We start from the raw sequence: 22,500 nt of genomic DNA on the forward strand, positions 1-22,500 counted from the left end.
TTGTGTGGGACGAATACGCCCGCAACACCCTTCCCTGCTCTGCCACGGGCCTATCACCTTTTGAGTGTTCCCTGGGGTATCAGCCCCCGCTCTTCCCTGCTCTGCCACGGGCCTATCACCTTTTGAGTGTTCCCTGGGGTATCAGCCCCCGCTCTTCCCTGAGCAGGAGGAAGAGTTCCGCGTACCCAGATGTTTGTCCGCCGCTGTCGTCGTGCCTGGAGTAGAGTCCGGTCAGCCCTCCTCAAGACCACCTCCAGGTATCGACGACAAGCGGATCGCCATCGGACCCCGGCTCCCCGTTTCGTCTCGGTCAGAAGGTATGGCTGTCCACCCGGGATCTTCCCGCCAGTTTATCAACCCGTTTCCCATCTCCGAAGCCATTATCCTCTGCTGTTCGTCTTCTGTTGCCCCATACCCTTCGTATACATCCTTTCGTGTGTTCAGAGTTAAACCCACTTCTCAGAGCCCTTTGTTTCCTGTTACATTAGCTTCCATAGTGAAATATCCTCTGACTCATAACCCCACTGCTGGGCTCTCCCCCACAACATCCCAACATACACTTCTCCAGATTTGAGCCATTTTCTCTTGAGATTCTATGAAAATTCAACCGCCACTTGTATGTTTGCAGTCAATCTGACTCTCCGGTTGAGAAGACTGGCAGAGGAGACTGGCAGAGGAGACTGGCAGAGAATACTGGCAGAGGAGACAGGCAGAGAAGACTGGCAGAGAAGACTGGCAGAGGAGACTGGCAGAGAAGACTGGCAGAGAAGACTGGCAGAGGAGACTGGCAGAGAAGACTGGCAGAGGAGACTGGCAGAGAAGACTGGCAGAGAAGACTGGCAGAGAAGACTGGCAGAGGAGACTGGCAGAGAAGACTGGCAGAGGAGACTGGCAGAGAAGACTGGCAGAGGAGACTGGCAGAGAAGACTGGCAGAGAAGACTGGCAGAGGAGACTGGCAGAGGAGACTGGCAGAGAAGACTGGCAGAGGAGACTGTAGAGGAGACTGGCAGAGAAGACTGGCAGAGAAGACTGGCAGAGAAGACTAGCAGAGAAGACTGGCAGAGGAGACTGGCAGATAAGACTGGCAGAGAAGACTGGCAGAGAAGACTGGCAGAGGAGACTGGCAGAGAAGACTGGCAGAGGAGACTGGCAGAGAAGACTGGCAGAGAAGACTGGCAGAGGAGACTGGCAGAGGAGACTGGCAGAGGAGACTGGCAGATAAGACTGGCAGAGAAGACTGGCAGAGGAGACTGGCAGAGGAGACTGGCAGAGAAGACTGGCAGAGAAGACTGGCAGAGGAGACTGGCAGAGAAGGCTGGCAGAGAAGACTGGCAGAGAAGACTGGCAGAGGAGACTGGCAGAGAAGACTGGCAGAGAAGACTGGCAGAGGAGACTGGCAGAGGAGACTGGCAGAGAAGACTGGCAGAGGAGATTGGCAGAGGAGACTGGCAGAGGAGACTGGCAGAGGAGACTGGCAGAGAAGACTGGCATAGGAGACTGGCAGAAGGTCAAATGCAACATCTCCAGTGTTTACATGAAGATCAGCACCTTCTAAATGCCTCAGCAAATCATATTGAGATTTGACTGTTGTGGTTGTTATTCCAGCCGTACTGAAACAGACTGATGTACACAGAGCCCTCTGTGGATAAACTACAGTGGAAATAGACTGGAGTACACAGAGCACACTGTGGATAAACTACAGTGGAAACAGACTGATGTACACAGAGCCCTCTGTGGATAAACTACAGTGGAAACAGACTGATATACACAGAGTCCTCTGTGGTTAAACTACAGTGGAAACAGACTGGTGTACACAGAGTCCTCTGTGGATAAACTACAGTGGAAACAGACTGATGTACACAGAGGGGATAAACTGAGGTTGGAGGAGCACACATTAACATTTCACGAGCCATGAAAGAGCAGTACTGTGTGTGTGTGTGTGTGTGTGTGTGTGTGTGTGTGTGTGTGTGTGTGTGTGTGTGTGTGTGCGTGTGTGTGTGTGTGTGTGTGTGTGTGTGTGTGTGTGTGTGTGTGTGTGTGTGTGTGTGTGTGCGTGCGTGTGCTTGAATGTGTTTGTTGCCATTCATAGCCAATGAAATTCCCCTACTCGTCTTCTCCCCTCTCTCCTTCTCCCTCTCCCTCCCTCCCTCCCCCACCCTCCCTCTCGCTCCCCCTTAGCAGGTTATAAATAGCTTCCAGACCAGGATACACAGCCAGTTCTCTGTGTCTCTGTAGGAATCTGGAGATCTGGGGTTGTAAGCTCACAGGAAATGGCTTGACTGCCAAACCATACATACATGAAGATATTTCACATACACTGCTCAAATTGTTTTATTTTTTTATTTTACCTTTATTCAACTAGGCAAGTCAGTTAAGAACAAATTCTTATTTTCAATGACGGCCTAGGAACAGTGGGTTAACTGCCTGTTCAGGGACAGAACGACAGATTTGTACCTTGTCAGCTCGGGGGTTTGAACTTGCAACTTGCAACACTTAAACAACACAATGTAAATCCAAGTCAATCACACTGATTGACAATAAATTTCACATGCTGTTGTGCAAATGGAATAGACAACAGGTGGTAATTGTAGACAATCAGCAAGACACCCCAAATAAAGGAGTGGTTCTGCAGGTGGTGACCACAGACCACTTCTCAGTTCCTATGCTTCCTGGCTGATGTTTTGGTCACTTTTGAATGCTGGCAGTGCTTTCACTCTAGTGGTAGCATGAGACAGAGTCTACAACCCACACAAGTGGCTCAGGTAGTGCAGCTCATCCAGGATGGCACATCAATGCGAGCTGTGGCAAGAAGGTTTGCTGTGTCTGTCAGCGAAGTGTCCAGAGCATGGAGGCGCTACCAGGAGACAGGCCAGTACATCAGGAGACGTGGAGGAGGCCGTGGGAGGGCAACAACCCAGCAGCAGGACCGCTACCTCCGCCTTTGTGCAAGGAGGAGCAGGAGGAGCACCGCCAGAGCCCTGCAAAATGACCTCCAGCAGGTCACAAATGTGCATGTGTCTGCTCAAACGGTCAGAAACAGACTCCATGAGGGTGGTATGAGGGCCCGAGGTCCACAGGTGGGGGTTGTGCTTACAGCCCAACACCGTGCAGGACGTTTGGCATTTGCCAGAGAACACCAAGATTGGCAAATTCGCCACTGGCGCCCTGTGCTGTTCACAGATGAAAGCAGGTTCACACTGAGCACATGTGACAGACGTGACAGAGTCTGGAGACGCCGTGGAGAACGTTCTGCTGCCTGCAACATCCTCCAGCATGACCGGTTTGGCGGTGGGTCAGTCATGGTGTGGGGTGGCATTTCTTTGGGGGGCCGCACAGCCCTCCATGTGCTCGCCAGAGGTAGCCTGACTGCCATTAGGTACCGAGATGAGATCCTCAGACCCTTTGTGAGACCATATGCCGGTGCGGTTGGCCCTGGGTTCCTCCTAATGCAAGACAATGCTAGACCTCATGTGGCTGGAGTGTGTCAGCAGTTCCTGCAAGAGGAAGGTATTGATGCTATGGACTGGCCCGCCCATTCCCCAGACCTGAATCCAATTGAGCACATCTGGGACATCATGTCTCGCTCCATCCACCAATGCCACGTTGCACCACAGACTGTCCAGGACTTGGCGGATGCTTTAGTCCAGGTCTGGGAGGAGATCCCTCAGGAGACCATCCACCACCTCATCAAGAGCATGCCCAGGCGTTGTAGGGAGGTCATACAGGCACGTGGAGGCCACACACACTACTGAGCCTCATTTGGACTTGTTTTAAGGACATTACATCAAAGTTGGATCAGCCTGTAGTGTGGTTTTCCACTTTAATTTTGAGTGTGACTACAAATCCAGACCTCCATGGGTTGATAAATTAGATTTCCATTGATAATTTTTGTGTGATTTTGTTGTCAGCACATTCAACTATGTAAAGAAAAAAGTATTTAATAAGAATATTTCATTCATTCAGATCTAGGATGTGTTATTTTAGTGTTCCCTTCATTTTAGTGTTCCCTATTCCCAATATAGTGCACTACTTTAGACCAGAGCCCTATGGCACCCTATTCCCTATATAGTGCACTACTTTAGACCAGAGCCCTATGGCACCCTATTCCCTATATAGTGCACTACTTTAGACCAGAGCCCTATGGCACCCTATTCCCTATATAGTGCACTACTTTAGACCAGAGCCCTATGGCACCCTATTCCCTATATAGTGCACTACTTTAGACCAGAGCCCTATGGCACCCTATTCCCTATATAGTGCACTACTTTAGACCAGAGCCCTATGGCACCCTATTCCCTATATGATCTAAAGTAGTGCACTATATTGGGAATAGGGTTCCATAGGGCTCTGGGACACCCATGTCCAGTCACTCAGTCAGAACACCATTACAATACAACCACAGACTGTCCATCAGACACACCACAGACTGTCCATCAGACACACCACAGACTGTCCATCAGACACACCACAGACTGTCCATCAGACACACCACAGACTGTCCATCAGACACACCACAGACTGTCCATCAGACACACCACAGACTGTCCATCAGACACACCACAGACTGTCCATCAGACACACCACAGACTGTCCATCAGACACACCACAGACTGTCCATCAGAGACATCACAGACTGTCCATCAGGCACACCACAGACACACCACAGACTGTCCATCAGACACACCACAGACTGTCCATCAGACACACCACAGACTGTCCATCAGGCACACCACAGACACACCACAGACTGTCCATCAGACACACCACAGACACACCACAGACTGTCCATCAGACACACCACAGACTGTCCATCAGACACACCACAGACTGTCCATCAGAGACACACCACAGACTGTCCATCAGGCACACCACAGACTGTCCATCAGGCACACCACAGACACACCACAGACTGTCCATCAGACACACCACAGACTGTCCATCAGAGACACACCACAGACTGTCCATCAGAGACACACCACAGACACACCACAGACTGTCCATCAGGCACACCACAGACTGTCCATCAGAGACACACCACAGACACACCACAGACTGTCCATCAGACACACCACAGACTGTCCATCAGACTCACCACAGACTGTCCATCAGACACACCACAGACTGTCCATCAGACACACCACAGACTGTCCATCAGACACACCACAGACTGTCCATCAGACACACCACAGACTGTCCATCAGACACACCACAGACTGTCCATCAGACACACCACAGACTGTCCATCAGACACACCACAGACTGTCCATCAGACACACCACAGACTGTCCATCAGACACACCACAGACTGTCCATCAGACACACCACAGACTGTCCATCAGACACACCACAGACTGCTCATCAGACACACCACAGACTGTCCATCAGACACACCACAGACTGTCCATCAGACACACCACAGACTGTCCATCAGACACACCACAGACTGCTCATCAGACACACCACAGTTTGACGGATCAGAAGAAAAACATTTGAGCAGAACCTTCCAGTGGAACGTTAGGGAAATGTGCCAGGAACCACTGGCCGGGTCTCGCTGACAGGTGTGAGAATGTGGTCAGGAGCACGATCACTCACGGCACAATGCATGCTGGGAGCTTGGGATGCCAGGGCTGACCAGAGAAAAATGAATGGCATTCGAGCATGCCTGCCAAACCTCTCTCTCTCTCACACACACACACACACACACACACACACACACACACACACACACACACACACACACACACACACACACACACACACACACACACACACACACACACACACGTTTAAAGTTGTTCATATCAGTTTAATGGAAATTGTGAAATGTTTAAATCAGTTCAGACTTGTAGAGTTAAACAACAGACAGACAGTCAAGTCAGTGGAAACCAAGAAAGACTGGGAACTGGGGAACTGGGGAAAAGTTGTCACAGTCTGAGCAACACAAATGCAATAAGGGCGCACTCTAGTGGCGAACATGGTGTAGTACATCAACTTTTCCTCATCTGTTACCTTTTGTCCTCTTCTTCCTCTTCCTCGTCCTTATCCTTCTTGGCCTTTGGGCTGGTCTTATTGGTGGAGCTTAGGCCAATCATAGAGCCGGAGGGCGGGACTTCCTGTCTTTTCCTCAGCCCCTTCCTGTTCCTGCTCAGTTTTCTACGACGACTGATGACCAGAAACTCCTTATACTGCGGCAGCTCTGAGACCTGCTCCTCCTCCTCATCATCACCGTCCCCCTCGTCCTCATCGGCTGAGGAAGACTCCTCGCCATTGGAGCTCTGGGCGACAGAGGCTCTCGGTGGACTGACGTTGTCATTGAAGAATATAACGCTACGTTTGTTTGGAGAGAGGGCTGGAATGAGGGCTGGAGAGAGGACTGGAATGAGGGCTGGAGAGAGGACTGGAAAGAGGACTAGAAAGAGGACTGGCGAGAGGACTGGAGAGAGGACTGGGGAGAGGACTGGAATGAGGGCTGGAGAGAGGACTGGAGAGAGGACTGGAGAAAGGGGAGAAGAGAGGGGTAGAAAGGGGGTCTCTTTAGGTCTCTATGCCTCATGTACTCTAACAGGATGCTGTTGCCCAGAGTCTCTGTTACTCCTTACTTAAACACCCCCCCCCCTACTCTGTTACTCCTTACTTAAACACCCCCCCTCTTCTGTTACTCCTTACTTAAACAACCCCCTCCTCTGTTACTCCTTACTTAAACACCCCCCCTCTGTTACTCCTTACTTAAACACCCCCCCCTCTGTTACTCCTTACTTAACCCCCCCCCCCCTCTGTTACTCCTTACTTAACCACCCCCCCCTCTGTTACTCCTTACTTAAACACCCCCCCTCTTCTGTTACTCCTTACTTAAACAACCCCCTCCTCTGTTACTCCTTACTTAAACACCCCCCCCCCTCTGTTACTCCTTACTTAAACCCCCCCCTCTGTTACTCCTTACTTAAACACCCCCCCTCCTCTGTTACTCCTTACTTAAACACCCCCCCCCCTCTGTTACTCCTTACTTAACCCCCCCCCCTCTGTTACTCCTTACTTAACCCCCCCCCCCCCCTCTGTTACTCCTTACTTAAACACCCCCCCTCTTCTGTTACTCCTTACTTAAACAACCCCCTCCTCTGTTACTCCTTACTTAAACACCCCCCCCCCCTCTGTTACTCCTTACTTAAACCCCCCCCTCTGTTACTCCTTACTTAAACACCCCCCCCCCCCCCCCTCTGTTACTCCTTACTTAAACACCCCCCCCCCTCTGTTACTCCTTACTTAACCCCCCCCCCTCTGTTACTCCTTACTTAATCCCCCCCCCTCCTCTGTTACTCCTTACTTAAACACCCCCTCCTCTGTTACTCCTTACTTAACCCCCCCCTCCTCTGTTACTCCTTACTTAACCCCTCCCCCCTCTGTTACTCCTTACTTAATCCCCCCCTCCTCTGTTACTCCTTACTTAAACACCCCCCCATCCTCCCCTCCTCTGTTACTCCTTACTTAAACCCCCCTCTGTTACTCCTTACTTAACCCCCCCCCTCCTCTGTTACTCCTTACTTAATCCCCCCCCCTCCTCTGTTACTCCTTACTTAAACCCCCCCCCCCCCCCCCCCCCCCCTCTGTTACTCCTGATCTGGAGGACTCACTAAACAGAGAACATCCCTGGTCATCCCTACTGCCTCTGATCTGGAGGACTCACTAAACAGAGAACATCCCTGGTCATCCCTACTGCCTCTGATGTGGAGGACTCACTAAACATAACATGCTTCGCTTGTCTTAATGTTGTAGTGTGACCTTGGCTTTTGACTCTTAAGTATGTGTAAAACCAAATACTTTTAGACTTTTATTCAAGTATTGTTTTACTGGGTGACTTACTTGTGTCACTCCCTGATCTGTTTCACCTGGCCTCATTATTGTCTCCACCCCCTCCAGGTGTCGCTTGTTTTCCCCAGTGTATTTATCCCTGTGTTTCCTGTCTCTCTGTCCCAGTGTATTTATCCCGGTGTTTCCTGTCTCTCTGTAACAATGTATTTATCCCTGTGTTTCCTGTCTCTCTGTAACAGTGTATTTATCCCTGTGTTTCCTGTCTCTCTGTGCCAGTGTATTTATCCCTGTGTTTCCTGTCTTTCTGTACCAGTGTATTTATCCCTGTGTTTCCTGTCTCTCTGTACCGGTGTATTTATCCCTGTGTTTCCTGTCTTTCTGTACCAGTGTATTTATCCCTGTGTTTCCTGTCTCTCTGTACCAGTGTATTTATCCCTGTGTTTCCTGTCTCTCTGTACCAGTGTATTTATCCCTGTGTTTCCTGTCTCTCTGTACCAGTGTATTTATCCCTGTGTTTCCTGTCTCTCTGTGCCAGTGTATTTATCAATGTGTTTCCTGTCTCTCTGTACCAGTGTATTTATCCCTGTGTTTCCTGTCTTTCTGTACCAGTGTATTTATCCCTGTGTTTCCTGTCTCTCTGTACCAGTGTATTTATCCCTGTGTTTCCTGTCTCTCTGTACCAGTGTATTTATCCCTGTGTTCCCTGTCTCTCTGTACCAGTGTATTTATCCCTGTGTTTCCTGTCTCTCTGTGCCAGTGTATTTATCCCTGTGTTTCCTGTCTCTCTGTAACAGTGTATTTATCCCTGTGTTTCCTGTCTCTCTGTGCCAGTGTATTTATCCCTGTGTTTCCTGTCTCTCTGTAACAGTGTATTTATCCCTGTGTTTCCTGTCTCTCTGTGCCAGTGTATTTATCCCTGTGTTTCCTGTCTCTCTGTACCAGTGTATTTATCCCTGTGTTTCCTGTCTCTCTGTACCAGTGTATTTATCCCTGTGTTTCCTGTCTCTCTGTACCAGTGTATTTATCCCTGTGTTTCCTGTCTCTCTGTGCCAGTGTATGTATCCCTGTGTTTCCTGTCTCTCTGTACCAGTGTATTTATCCCTGTGTTTCCTGTCTTTCTGTACCAGTGTATTTATCCCTGTGTTTCCTGTCTCTCTGTACCAGTGTATTTATCCCTGTGTTTCCTGTCTCTCTGTACCAGTGTATTTATCCCTGTGTTCCCTGTCTCTCTGTACCAGTGTATTTATCCCTGTGTTTCCTGTCTCTCTGTGCCAGTGTATTTATCCCTGTGTTTCCTGTCTCTCTGTAACAGTGTATTTATCCCTGTGTTTCCTGTCTCTCTGTGCCAGTGTATTTATCCCTGTGTTTCCTGTCTCTCTGTGCCAGTGTATTTATCCCTGTGTTTCCTGTCTCTCTGTACCAGTGTATTTATCCCTGTGTTTCCTGTCTCTCTTTGCCAGTGTATTTATCCCTGTGTTTCCTGTCTCTCTGTACCAGTGTATTTATCCCTGTGTTTCCTGTCTCTCTGTACCAGTGTATTTATCCCTGTGTTTCCTGTCTCCCTGTACCAGTGTATTTATCCTTGTGTTTCCTGTCTCTCTGTGCCAGTGTATTTATCCCTGTTTCCTGTCTCTCTATACCAGTGTATTTATCCCTATGTTTCCTGTCTCTTTGTACCAGTGTATTTATCCCTGTGTTTCCTGTCTCTCTGTGCCAGTGTATTTATCCCTGTGTTTCCTGTCTCTCTGTACCAGTGTATTTATCCCTGTGTTTCCTGTCTCTCTGTGCCAGTGTATTTATCCCTGTGTTTCCTGTCTCTCTGTACCAGTGTATTTATCCCTGTGTTTCCTGTCTCTCTGTGCCAGTGTATTTATCCCTGTGTTTCCTGTCTCTCTGTACCAGTGTATTTATCCCTGTGTTTCCTGTCTCTCTGTACCAGTGTATTTATCCCTGTGTTTCCTGTCTCTCTGTAACAGTGTATTTATCCCTGTGTTTCCTGTCTCTCTGTGCCATTGTATTTATCCCTGTGTTTCCTGTCTCTCTGTGCCAGTGTATTTATCCCTGTGTTTCCTGTCTCTCTGTACCAGTGTATTTATCCCTGTGTTTCCTGTCTCTCTGTGCCAGTGTATTTATCCCTGTGTTTCCTGTCTCTCTGTACCAGTGTATTTATCCCTGTCTTTCCTGTCTCTCTGTAACAGTGTATTTATCCCTGTGTTTCCTGTCTCTCTGTACCAGTGTATTTATCCCTGTGTTTCCTGTCTCTCTGTGCCAGTGTATTTATCCCTGTGTTTCCTGTCTCTCTGTACCAGTGTATTTATCCCTGTGTTTCCTGTCTCTCTGTGCCAGTGTATTTTTCCCTGTGTTTCCTGTCTCTCTGTACCAGTGTATTTATCCCTGTGTTTCCTGTCTCTCTGTGCCAGTGTATTTATCCCTGTGTTTCCTGTCTCTCTGTACCAGTGTATTTATCCCTGTGTTTCCTGTCTCTCTGTAACAGTGTATTTATCCCTGTGTTTCCTGTCTCTCTATACCAGTGTATTTATCCCTGTGTTTCCTGTCTCTCTGTACCAGTGTATTTATCCCTGTGTTTCCTGTCTCTCTGTGCCAGTGTATTTATCCCTGTGTTTCCTGTCTCTCTGTACCAGTGTATTTATCCCTGTGTTTCCTGTCTCTCTGTGCCAGTGTATTTATGCCTGTGTTTCCTGTCTCTCTGTACCAGTGTATTTATCCCTGTGTTTCCTGTCTCTCTGTACCAGTGTATTTATCCCTGTGTTTCCTGTCTCTCTGTGCCAGTGTATTTATCCCTGTTTCCTGTCTCTCTATACCAGTGTATTTATCCCTGTGTTTCCTGTCTCTTTGTACCAGTGTATTTATCCCTGTGTTTCCTGTCTCTCTGTACCAGTGTATTTATCCCTGTGTTTCCTGTCTCTCTGTACCAGTGTATTTATCCCTGTGTTTCCTGTCTCTCTGTAACAGTGTATTTATCCCTGTGTTTCCTGTCTCTCTGTGCCATTGTATTTATCCCTGTGTTTCCTGTCTCTCTGTGCCAGTGTATTTATCCCTGTGTTTCCTGTCTCTCTGTACCAGTGTATTTATCCCTGTGTTTCCTGTCTCTCTGTGCCAGTGTATTTATCCCTGTGTTTCCTGTCTCTCTGTACCAGTGTATTTATCCCTGTGTTTCCTGTCTCTCTGTACCAGTGTATTTATCCCTGTCTTTCCTGTCTCTCTGTAACAGTGTATTTATCCCTGTGTTTCCTGTCTCTCTGTGCCAGTGTATTTATCCCTGTGTTTCCTGTCTCTCTGTGCCAGTGTATTTATCCCTGTGTTTCCTGTCTCTCTGTACCAGTGTATTTATCCCTGTGTTTCCTGTCTCTCTGTACCAGTGTATTTATCCCTGTCTTTCCTGTCTCTCTGTAACAGTGTATTTATCCCTGTGTTTCCTGTCTCTCTGTGCCAGTGTATTTATCCCTGTGTTTCCTGTCTCTCTGTACCAGTGTATTTATCCCTGTGTTTCCTGTCTCTCTGTGCCAGTGTATTTATCCCTGTGTTTCCTGTCTCTCTGTACCAGTGTATTTATCCCTGTGTTTCCTGTCTCTCTGTAACAGTGTATTTATCCCTGTGTTTCCTGTCTCTCTATACCAGTGTATTTATCCCTGTGTTTCCTGTCTCTCTGTACCAGTGTATTTATCCCTGTGTTTCCTGTCTCTCTGTGCCAGTGTATTTATCCCTGTGTTTCCTGTCTCTCTGTACCAGTGTATTTATCCCTGTGTTTCCTGTCTCTCTGTGCCAGTGTATTTATGCCTGTGTTTCCTGTCTCTCTGTACCAGTGTATTTATCCCTGTGTTTCCTGTCTCTCTGTACCAGTGTATTTATCCCTGTGTTTCCTGTCTCTCTGTGCCAGTGTATTTATCCCTGTTTCCTGTCTCTCTATACCAGTGTATTTATCCCTGTGTTTCCTGTCTCTTTGTACCAGTGTATTTATCCCTGTGTTTCCTGTCTCTCTGTACCAGTGTATTTATCCCTGTGTTTCCTGTCTCTCTGTACCAGTGTATTTATCCCTGTGTTTCCTGTCTCTCTGTAACAATGTATTTATCCCTGTGTTTCCTGTCTCTCTGTAACAGTGTATTTATCCCTGTGTTTCCTGTCTCTCTGTGCCAGTGTATTTATCCCTGTGTTTCCTGTCTTTCTGTACCAGTGTATTTATCCCTGTGTTTCCTGTCTCTCTGTACCGGTGTATTTATCCCTGTGTTTCCTGTCTTTCTGTACCAGTGTATTTATCCCTGTGTTTCCTGTCTCTCTGTACCAGTGTATTTATCCCTGTGTTTCCTGTCTCTCTGTACCAGTGTATTTATCCCTGTGTTTCCTGTCTCTCTGTACCAGTGTATTTATCCCTGTGTTTCCTGTCTCTCTGTGCCAGTGTATTTATCCCTGTGTTTCCTGTCTCTCTGTACCAGTGTATTTATCCCTGTGTTTCCTGTCTTTCTGTACCAGTGTATTTATCCCTGTGTTTCCTTTCTCTCTGTACCAGTGTATTTATCCCTGTGTTTCCTGTCTCTCTGTACCAGTGTATTTATCCCTGTGTTCCCTGTCTCTCTGTACCAGTGTATTTATCCCTGTGTTTCCTGTCTCTCTGTGCCAGTGTATTTATCCCTGTGTTTCCTGTCTCTCTGTAACAGTGTATTTATCCCTGTGTTTCCTGTCTCTCTGTGCCAGTGTATTTATCCCTGTGTTTCCTGTCTCTCTGTGCCAGTGTATTTATCCCTGTGTTTCCTGTCTCTCTGTACCAGTGTATTTATCCCTGTGTTTCCTGTCTCTCTTTGCCAGTGTATTTATCCCTGTGTTTCCTGTCTCTCTGTACCAGTGTATTTATCCCTGTGTTTCCTGTCTCTCTGTACCAGTGTATTTATCCCTGTGTTTCCTGTCTCCCTGTACCAGTGTATTTATCCCTGTGTTTCCTGTCTCTCTGTGCCAGTGTATTTATCCCTGTTTCCTGTCTCTCTATACCAGTGTATTTATCCCTATGTTTCCTGTCTCTTTGTACCAGTGTATTTATCCCTGTGTTTCCTGTCTCTCTGTGCCAGTGTATTTATCCCTGTGTTTCCTGTCTCTCTGTACCAGTGTATTTATCCCTGTGTTTCCTGTCTCTCTGTGCCAGTGTATTTATCCCTGTGTTTCCTGTCTCTCTGTACCAGTGTATTTATCCCTGTGTTTCCTGTCTCTCTGTGCCAGTGTATTTATCCCTGTGTTTCCTGTCTCTCTGTACCAGTGTATTTATCCCTGTGTTTCCTGTCTCTCTGTACCAGTGTATTTATCCCTGTGTTTCCTGTCTCTCTGTAACAGTGTATTTTTCCCTGTGTTTCCTGTCTCTCTGTGCCATTGTATTTATCCCTGTGTTTCCTGTCTCTCTGTGCCAGTGTATTTATCCCTGTGTTTCCTGTCTCTCTGTACCAGTGTATTTATCCCTGTGTTTCCTGTCTCTCTGTGCCAGTGTATTTATCCCTGTGTTTCCTGTCTCTCTGTACCAGTGTATTTATCCCTGTGTTTCCTGTCGCTCTGTACCAGTGTATTTATCCCTGTCTTCCTGTCTCTCTGTAACAGTGTATTTATCCCTGTGTTTCCTGTCTCTCTGTGCCAGTGTATTTATCCCTGTGTTTCCTGTCTCTCTGTGCCAGTGTATTTATCCCTGTGTTTCCTGTCTCTCTGTACCAGTGTATTTATCCCTGTGTTTCCTGTCTCTCTGTGCCAGTGTATTTATCCCTGTGTTTCCTGTCTCTCTGTACCAGTGTATTTATCCCTGTGTTTCCTGTCTCTCTGTGCCAGTGTATTTTTCCCTGTGTTTCCTGTCTCTCTGTGCCAGTGTATTTATCCCTGTGTTTCCTGTCTCTCTGTACCAGTGTATTTATCCCTGTGTTTCCTGTCTCTCTGTGCCAGTGTATTTATGCCTGTGTTTCCTGTCTCTCTGTGCCAGTGTATTTATCCCTGTTTCCTGTCTCTCTATACCAGTGTATTTATCCCTGTGTTTCCTGTCTCTTTGTACCAGTGTATTTATCCCTGTGTCTCCTGTCTCTCTGTACCAGTGTATTTATCCCTGTGTTTCCTGTCTCTCTGTACCAGTGTATTTATCCCTGTGTTTCCTGTCTCTCTGTGCCAGTGTATTTATCCCTGTGTTTCCTGTCTCTCTGTGCCAGTGTATTTATCCCTGTGTTTCCTGTCTCTCTGTACCAGTGTATTTATCCCTGTGTTTCATGTCTCTCTGTGCCAGTTCATCTTGTATGTTTCCAAGTCAAAGAGGGTTTTTCCTGTTCTCCTGCTTTTTGCTTTCTCTAGTCCTCCCAGTTTTGACCGTTGCCTGTTTCTGGACTCTGTACCCTCCTGCCTGCCTGACCATTCTGACTGCCTGACCATTCTGCCTGTCCTGACCACGAGCCTGTCTGCCACTCTGCCTGCCTGACCATTCTGCCTGTCCTGACCCCGAGCCTGTCTGCCACTCTGTACCTCCTGGACTCTGATCTGGTTTTGACCTTTTTGTCTGTCCACAACCATTGTCTTGCCTTCCCCTTTTGGCTTAATAAACATTGTAAGACTCCATCCAGCTGCCTCCTGTGTCTGCATCTGCATCTAGCCTTGAGTCAATTTCTATTAAGGTAACAAGGCACAAGTTATCTTTACGTTTACTCAAGTATGAGAATTGGATACTTTATCCACCTCTTGCTTGTCTGTCATAACTTGTTGCCACAGAAGACTAAATAAAGTATTTCTCACCAGAATGTCTTACATTGATAGAGTTAAATATATTACTAATGCATTAATTCTGTCTTTTTTTTAAGGACCAGGGAGAAAACGCAATACTTCCAAAATAGTGGAAAGATTGACCCTGTGCAAAATGTCCAAATGTCATGAGTTTGACTGGTTTAAAGGAAATTAAAAGCTGAGAAAACAATCAGTTCCTCATGGGTGCATATTTTATGTGGTTGAAATACTGTCTGCTTGCATCAACAGGGTCAAAGATGACACATTCACAATTCCTCAAGAGATGCTGAAAGAAATCGTATTTCTCCAATCCTTGTTCCCAAGACAAAATTTGCATTTTGTTGTGTAATTCTATGGCAAGAAATGCATAATTCTGCTGGAGATAATATTATACTACACTACATGTGAGAGGTTATAGGCAGACAGTCACTGTCCATATTTCAGTTACTATTCCATTTAATCCATAATATGAACTCAAAGAAGGAATATTCTGTTTATTTATGGATACAGGGATACAGGTGAACGGGATGTCCAAGGTGCATGTAAACAGTTTATCCCCGACCAAGAACTTATACAACGGAATATGAGCTGCGCGCGTGTAAACGGGATCCCTGTGGCGTTGATTGGCTCGTAGCCCGGAGCTTTATGTTTATGACAGTTTGTGATGAAAAAAATAAAAAAAATAATAATCCATGTATTTTTATACCTGTTGAAGACCCTTTGGTTTTGAAACTTTAACTACATCTAAGCAACTTGTTTTTGTCAAACTCAGTCCAGAAATTACCTCGAGTCACCACCTGGTGGCAGCAGCGGCTGCATTGAGTAATTTCAAAACGCCAACTAGGAAGTTTGTCCCTCGTTGACTCTCTGTAGTTTTAGAGACATTTCACTACGCGCCTTAAAGAAAAAATATTTCGCGGGAATTAAAATCAGAAAAACACAACACGAAGCAACTCAAACAAAACAGTGACTAGAGAACTGTGAAATAACATTAGATAAAAATGAGTTTGTGGGTGGACAAATACAGACCGACTTCTCTGGGGAAACTGGACTACCACAAAGAACAAGCAAATCAGCTGAAAAACCTGGTAAGATTCAAAGCAGTTGATCAACATGGCGGTGTCTGTTCAGGGACCGTAGTAGCAGACACCCGTGTCTTTGGTATGGTACCAGCTTGCTACATAACTATTGCAGTAGTTTTGTCTTAGTTTTGTCAGCTAAGTTAGTTAGCTAACATTAGGTAGAAGGTTTCCAGTAGAGTTGTTGTTAACCAGATACAGTATTTACAAGCCACGTATACTGTTCTGTAGTGAGTGTTATTAAGTACGTCTTTAACATTAGCTAAAAATTAAACGAAATTATCTCAAATTACAACTTTTGACAACGTGTAGCCATGACCCTGTAGTAGGGTAGCTACAGGCTGTGTATGAATCACTGCCGCGCTGGAACAAAAACCTGCACCGTGCAGAGAGTCTCCCAACACCGGGCCAGAAGGCGGGGCTTAACCTCGGTTCCGGTCGGTTTTTATTAAAAAGTCGTTCAGTTTTCTCGGTGTAACAGTTTCGGATAATGGGACATTTCTCATCCCTGGATAGAGTGAGGGCACGCTTTCCCGGAGAGCCGTATCTCTCGCCAACTCCACGGGGTCTTTAATATACACCGGAAGCAAGTCCGACCCCTAATGTAGCTGTAGGCAAGCGGGTCAGATCTGCTGGCTAGTTTTATTAGGGCGCATCGTAGCAAAACGTTTTTCTACAGTAAAGTAGAACAGACATTTCTTACTGGACAAGTCCAGGTCGTCCCTCCCTCCTCCGTCTGATGCCTAGTGAACAGGACCCTGTTCCACGTCCAGTGTGGCCACTTAGATAGTAGTATGTAGTAGGGATCAGACATTACAGGGATCAGACATTACAGAGATCAGACATTAGAGGGATCAGACATTAGAGGGATCAGACATTACAGAGATCAGACATTACAGAGATCAGAGATCAGGCATTACAGGGATCAGACATTACAGGGATCAGACATTACAGAGATCAGACATTAGAGGGATCAGACATTAGAGGGATCAGACATTAGAGGGATCAGACATTAGAGGGATCAGACATTAGAGGGATCAGACATTAGAGGGATCAGACATTAGAGGGATCAGACATTACAGAGATCAGACATTACAGAGATCAGAGATCAGGCATTACAGGGATCAGACATTACAGGGATCAGACATTAGAGGGATCAGACATTAGAGGGATCAGACATTAGAGGGATCAGACATTAGAGGGATCAGACATTAGAGGGATCAGACATTAGAGGAATCAGACATTACAGGGATCAGACATTACAGGGATCAGACATTACAGGGATCAGACATTACAGAGATCAGAGATCAGGCATTACAGGGATCAGACATTAGAGGGATCAGACATTACAGGGATCAGACATTACAGGGATCAGACATTAGAGGGATCAGACATTACAGGGATCAGACATTACAGGGATCAGACATTAGAGGGATCAGACATTACAGGGATCAGACATTACAGGGATCAGACATTAGAGGGATCAGACATTACAGGGATCAGACATTAGAGGGATCAGACATTACAGGGATCAGACATTACAGGGATCAGACATTACAGGGATCAGACATTACAGGGATCAGACATTACAGGGATCAGACATTACAGGGATCAGACATTACAGGGATCAGACATTAGAGGGATCAGACATTAGAGGGATCAGACATTACAGGGATCAGACATTATTGATTGCTACGATGCATAAATTAGGACTAAGTACCTTGCTCAAGGGCAAATCAATAGTTTTTTTCACCAAGTCGGCTCTGGCCCGACGCTCCTGACCGCTAGGCTACTGGCCCGACGCTCCTGACCACTAGGTTACTGGCCCGACGCTCCTGACCGCTAGACTACTGGCCCGACGCTCCTGACCACTAGGTTACTGGCCCGACGCTCCTGACCACTAGGTTACTGGCCCGACGCTCCTGACCACTAGACTACTGGCCCGACGCTCCTGACCACTAGGTTACTGGCCCGACGCTCCTGACCGCTAGACTACTGGCCCGACGCTCCTGACCGCTAGACTACTGGCCCGCTAGACTACTGGCCCGCTAGACTACTGGCCCGCTAGACTACTGGCCCAACGCTCCTGACCGCTAGACTACTGGCCCAACGCTCCTGACCACTAGACTACTGGCCCAACGCTCCTGACCGCTAGACTACTGGCCCGGCGCTCCTGACCGCTAGACTACTGGCCCAACGCTCCTGACCGCTAGACTACTGGCCCGGCGCTCCTGACCACTAGACTACTGGCCCAACGCTCCTGACCGCTAGACTACTGGCCCGACGCTCCTGACCGCTAGACTACTGGCCCGACGCTCCTGACCGCTAGACTACTGGCCCAACGCTCCTGACCGCTAGGCTACTGGCCCGGCACTCCTGACGGCTAGACTACTGGCCCGACGCTCCTGACCGCTAGACTACTGGCCCGACGCTCCTGACCGCTAGACTACTGGCCCGACGCTCCTGACCGCTAGACTACTGGCCCAACGCTCCTGACCGCTAGACTACTGGCCCAACGCTCCTGACCGCTAGACTACTGGCCCAACGCTCCTGACCGCTAGACTACTGGCCCGACGCTCCTGACCGCTAGACTACTGGCCCGACGCTCCTGACCGCTAGACTACTGGCCCGACGCTCCTGACCGCTAGACTACTGGCCCGACGCTCCTGACCGCTAGACTACTGGCCCGACGCTCCTGACCACTAGACTACTGGCCCGGCGCTCCTGACCACTAGACTACTGGCCCGACGCTCCTGACCACTAGACTACTGGCCCGACGCTCCTGACCACTAGACTACTGGCCCGGCGCTCCTGACCACTAGACTACTGGCCCAACGCTCCTGACCACTAGACTACTGGCCCGACGCTCCTGACCGCTAGGCTACTGGCCCGACGCTCCTGACCACTAGGCAACTGGCCCGACGCTCCTGACCACTAGACTACTGGCCCGGCGCTCCTGACCGCTAGACTACTGGCCCGACGCTCCTGACCGCTAGACTACTGGCCCGACGCTCCTGACCACTAGGCTACTGGCCCGACGCTCCTGACCACTAGGCTACTGGCCCGACGCTCCTGACCGCTAGGCTACTGGCCCGACGCTCCTGACCGCTAGGCTACTGGCCCAACGCTCCTGACCGCTAGACTACTGGCCCGACGCTCCTGACCGCTAGACTACTGGCCCGACGCTCCTGACCACTAGGCTACTGGCCCAACGCTCCTGACCACTAGGCTACTGGCCCGGCACTCCTGACCACTAGACTACTGGCCCGGCACTCCTGACCACTAGACTACTGGCCCGGCACTCCTGACCACTAGACTACTGGCCCGACGCTCCTGACCACTAGACTACTGGCCCGACGCTCCTGACCGCTAGGCTGCTTCCTCATCTGTTGGTGTATTGGGCTGTCTTCTATAACGTGTGTGTGTGTGCGTGTTCTCCAGGTCCAGTGTGGGGACTTCCCTCATCTGTTGGTGTACGGGCCGTCTGGAGCAGGGAAGAAGACTCGTATCATGTGTCTGCTGAGAGAACTGTACGGAGCCGGAGTGGAGAAACTACACATAGAACACCAGACCGTTACGGTGAGGAGAGGGTCACACACACACACACTCCCTATCACGGTGAGGAGAGGGTCACACACACACACACACACACACACTCCCTATCACGGTGAGGAGAGGGTCACACACACACACACACACACACACACACTCCCTATCACGGTGAGGAGAGGGATACACACACATTCCCTATCACGGTGAGGAGAGGGATACACACACACTCCCTATCACGGTGAGGAGAGGGATACACACACACTCCCCATCACGGTGAGGAGAGGGTCACACACACTCCCTATCACGGTGAGGAGAGGGATACACACACACTCCCCATCACGGTGAGGAGAGGGATACACACACACTCCCCATCACGGTGAGGAGAGGGTCACACACACTCCCTATCACGGTGAGGAGAGGGATACACACACACTCCCCATCACGGTGAGGAGAGGGTCACACACACTCCCTATCACGGTGAGGAGAGGGATACACACACACTCCCCATCACGGTGAGGAGAGGGATACACACACACTCCCTATCACGGTGAGGAGAGGGAGTCAGACACACACTAGGGTTGGGTGATGTCAGCCTTTGTCCTGTCGTGATAATGTACCCATAAGATATGGTGATATATGATGATATCGCCCCCTATTGGCCAACCCCCCCCCCCCCCCCCAAAGAAAATAAACTCCACCTGAACAACCTGGACTCAGGTGTAGACGTAACATAGTACATGTAAATCCAGGACACTCCATTTAGTATGTTCTGTTTCATATGGTATGTATTCAATTGTGGCTGTCCATCTAGTTCGTATGATATGTTACGAATTTGTATGGGACCTCACTTTGTGCATGGGGGCGTTGTCATGCTGAAACAGGAAAGGGCCTGGCCCGAACTATTGCCACACATTTGGAAGAACAGAATCATCTAGAATATCACTGTACCGTTAAGATTTCTGTTCACTGGAACTAAGGGGCCTGAACCATGAAAAACAGCCCCAGAACATTATTCCCCCTCCATCAACACTTACAGTTGGCACAATGCATTGGGGCAGGTAGCGTTCTCCTGGCATCTGCCAAACCCAGATTCATCCGTCAGGCTGCCAGATGGTGAAGCGTGATTCATCACTCCAGAGAACGTGTTTCCACTGCTCCAGAGTCCAATGGCGTCGAGCTTCACACCCCTCCAGCCGACGCTTGGCACTTGGCATATCAGACAATTCTTTACGCGCTTCAGCACTCGCCGGTCCTGTTCCGTGAGCTTGTGTGGCCTGCCACTTCACGGCTGAGCCGTTGTTGCTCCTAGACGTTTCCACTTCACAATAACAGCCCTTACAGTTGACCGGGGGCAGCTCTATTAGGGCAGGCATTTGATGAACGGACTTGTTGGAAAGGTGGCATCCTATGACGGTGCCACGTTGAAAGTCACTGAGCTCTTCAGTACAGGCCATTCTACTGCCAATGTTTGTCTATGGAGATTGCATGGCGGTGTGCTCGATTTGATACACCTGTCAGCAACGTACTTTTGGCCACGTAGTGTATGTTACAAATTACAATTTGTTGTGGCTAATGTTAGCTAAGCTAAGGGGTTATGTTTAGGAGTTAGATTGAAGGTTTGGGGAAGGTTTTGCTAACATGCTAAAAAGTATCTTGTACTTGCCAATTAGCTATAGTTGTCCTTGATGAGATTCGAACCTTCTGGTTGCTAGACGGTCGCGCTATAAGCCCACCTATCTACCCCGAACAACCACCCACCCTCCTTTCGTTTTTTGCCAAAACTAATCTTCTGTTTAACGTGACCATAGAAAACGACATACAAATGGGTGTCCCTGATTTACGTTTACTATGTTACGTCTAGCCTGAGACCAGTCTGGCTAAAATGACAACTATGGAATGATATAAACAGAAAATGACCAACACTGCCATTGCCGTCTACATTTTCTGTGATTTTTGCTACACAACGTTCCTGTAGATTGTTCTAGAAACATTATTTGATCAACAGTTAAATGTGTTATGTTGATTCTTGCTATAAAAGTATCTGCCTGTCCCTGTTTGGCTGTCGGCTGCTGGTCTCCATGTTAGATACAGCTTACTGACCAGTCCCTGGTCTCCATGTTGCATACAGCTTACTGACCAGTCCCTGACCTCCATGTTAGATACAGCTTACTGACCAGTCCCTGGTCTCCATGTTAGATACAGCTTACTGACCAGTCCCTGGTCTCCACGTTAGATACAACTTACTGACCAGTCCCTGGTCTCCATGTTAGATACAGCTTACTGACCAGTCCCTGGTCTCCACGTTAGATACAGCTTACTGACCAGTCCCTGGTCTCCACGTTAGATACAGCTTACTGACCAGTCCCTGGTCTCCACGTTAGATACAGCTTACTGACCAGTCCCTGGTCTCCACGTTAGATACAGCTTACTGACCAGTCCTTGGTCTCCATGTTAGATACAGCTTACTGACCAGTCCCTGGTCTCCATGTTAGATACAGCTTACTGACCAGTCCCTGGTCTCCATGTTAGATACAGCTTACTGACCAGTCCCTGGTCTCCATGTTAGATACAGCTTACTGACCAGTCCCTGGCCTCCATGTTAGATACTGACCAGTCCCTGGTCTCCATGTTAGATACAGCTTACTGACCAGTCCCTGGTCTCCATGTTAGATACAGCTTACTGACCAGTCCCTGGTCTCCATGATAGATACAGCTTACTGACCAGTCCCTGGCCTCCATGTTAGATACAGCTTACTGACCAGTCCCTGGTCTCCATGTTAGATACAGCTTACTGACCAGTCCCTGGCCTCCATGTTAGATACTGACCAGTCCCTGGTCTCCATGTTAGATACAGCTTACTGACCAGTCCCTGGTCTCCATGTTAGATACAGCTTACTGACCAGTCCCTGGTCTCCATGTTAGATACAGCTTACTGACCAGTCCCTGGTCTCCACGTTAGATACAACTTACTGACCAGTCCCTGGTCTCCATGTTAGATACAGCTTACTGACCAGTCCCTGGTCTCCACGTTAGATACAGCTTACTGACCAGTCCCTGGTCTCCACGTTAGATACAGCTTACTGACCAGTCCCTGGTCTCCACGTTAGATACAGCTTACTGACCAGTCCCTGGTCTCCATGTTAGATACAGCTTACTGACCAGTCCCTGGTCTCCATGTTAGATACAGCTTACTGACCAGTCCCTGGTCTCCATGTTAGATACAGCTTACTGACCAGTCCCTGGTCTCCATGTTAGATACAGCTTACTGACCAGTCCCTGGTCTCCATGTTAGATACAGCTTACTGACCAGTCCCT

General features: G+C 48.3%; 1 protein-coding gene across 1 annotated transcript in view; it reads left to right on the top strand.

Annotated features, from left to right (window-relative positions):
* The first annotated feature begins 15,413 nt into the window (after positions 1–15,413).
* rfc3 (replication factor C (activator 1) 3) overlaps positions 15,414–22,500 on the top strand; it is a 12,160-nt gene continuing 5,073 nt past the window's right edge. Inside the window, exons 1-2 of the mRNA XM_036989526.1 lie at positions 15,414–15,642; positions 19,075–19,212. Coding sequence (XP_036845421.1) covers positions 15,556–15,642; positions 19,075–19,212 — 225 coding nt within the window. The 5' untranslated portion in view covers positions 15,414–15,555. The remainder of the gene's footprint in view (positions 15,643–19,074; positions 19,213–22,500) is intronic.

This window comes from Oncorhynchus mykiss, chromosome 10 (assembly GCF_013265735.2).
Source record: "Oncorhynchus mykiss isolate Arlee chromosome 10, USDA_OmykA_1.1, whole genome shotgun sequence".
Taxonomy (NCBI): domain Eukaryota; kingdom Metazoa; phylum Chordata; class Actinopteri; order Salmoniformes; family Salmonidae; genus Oncorhynchus; species Oncorhynchus mykiss.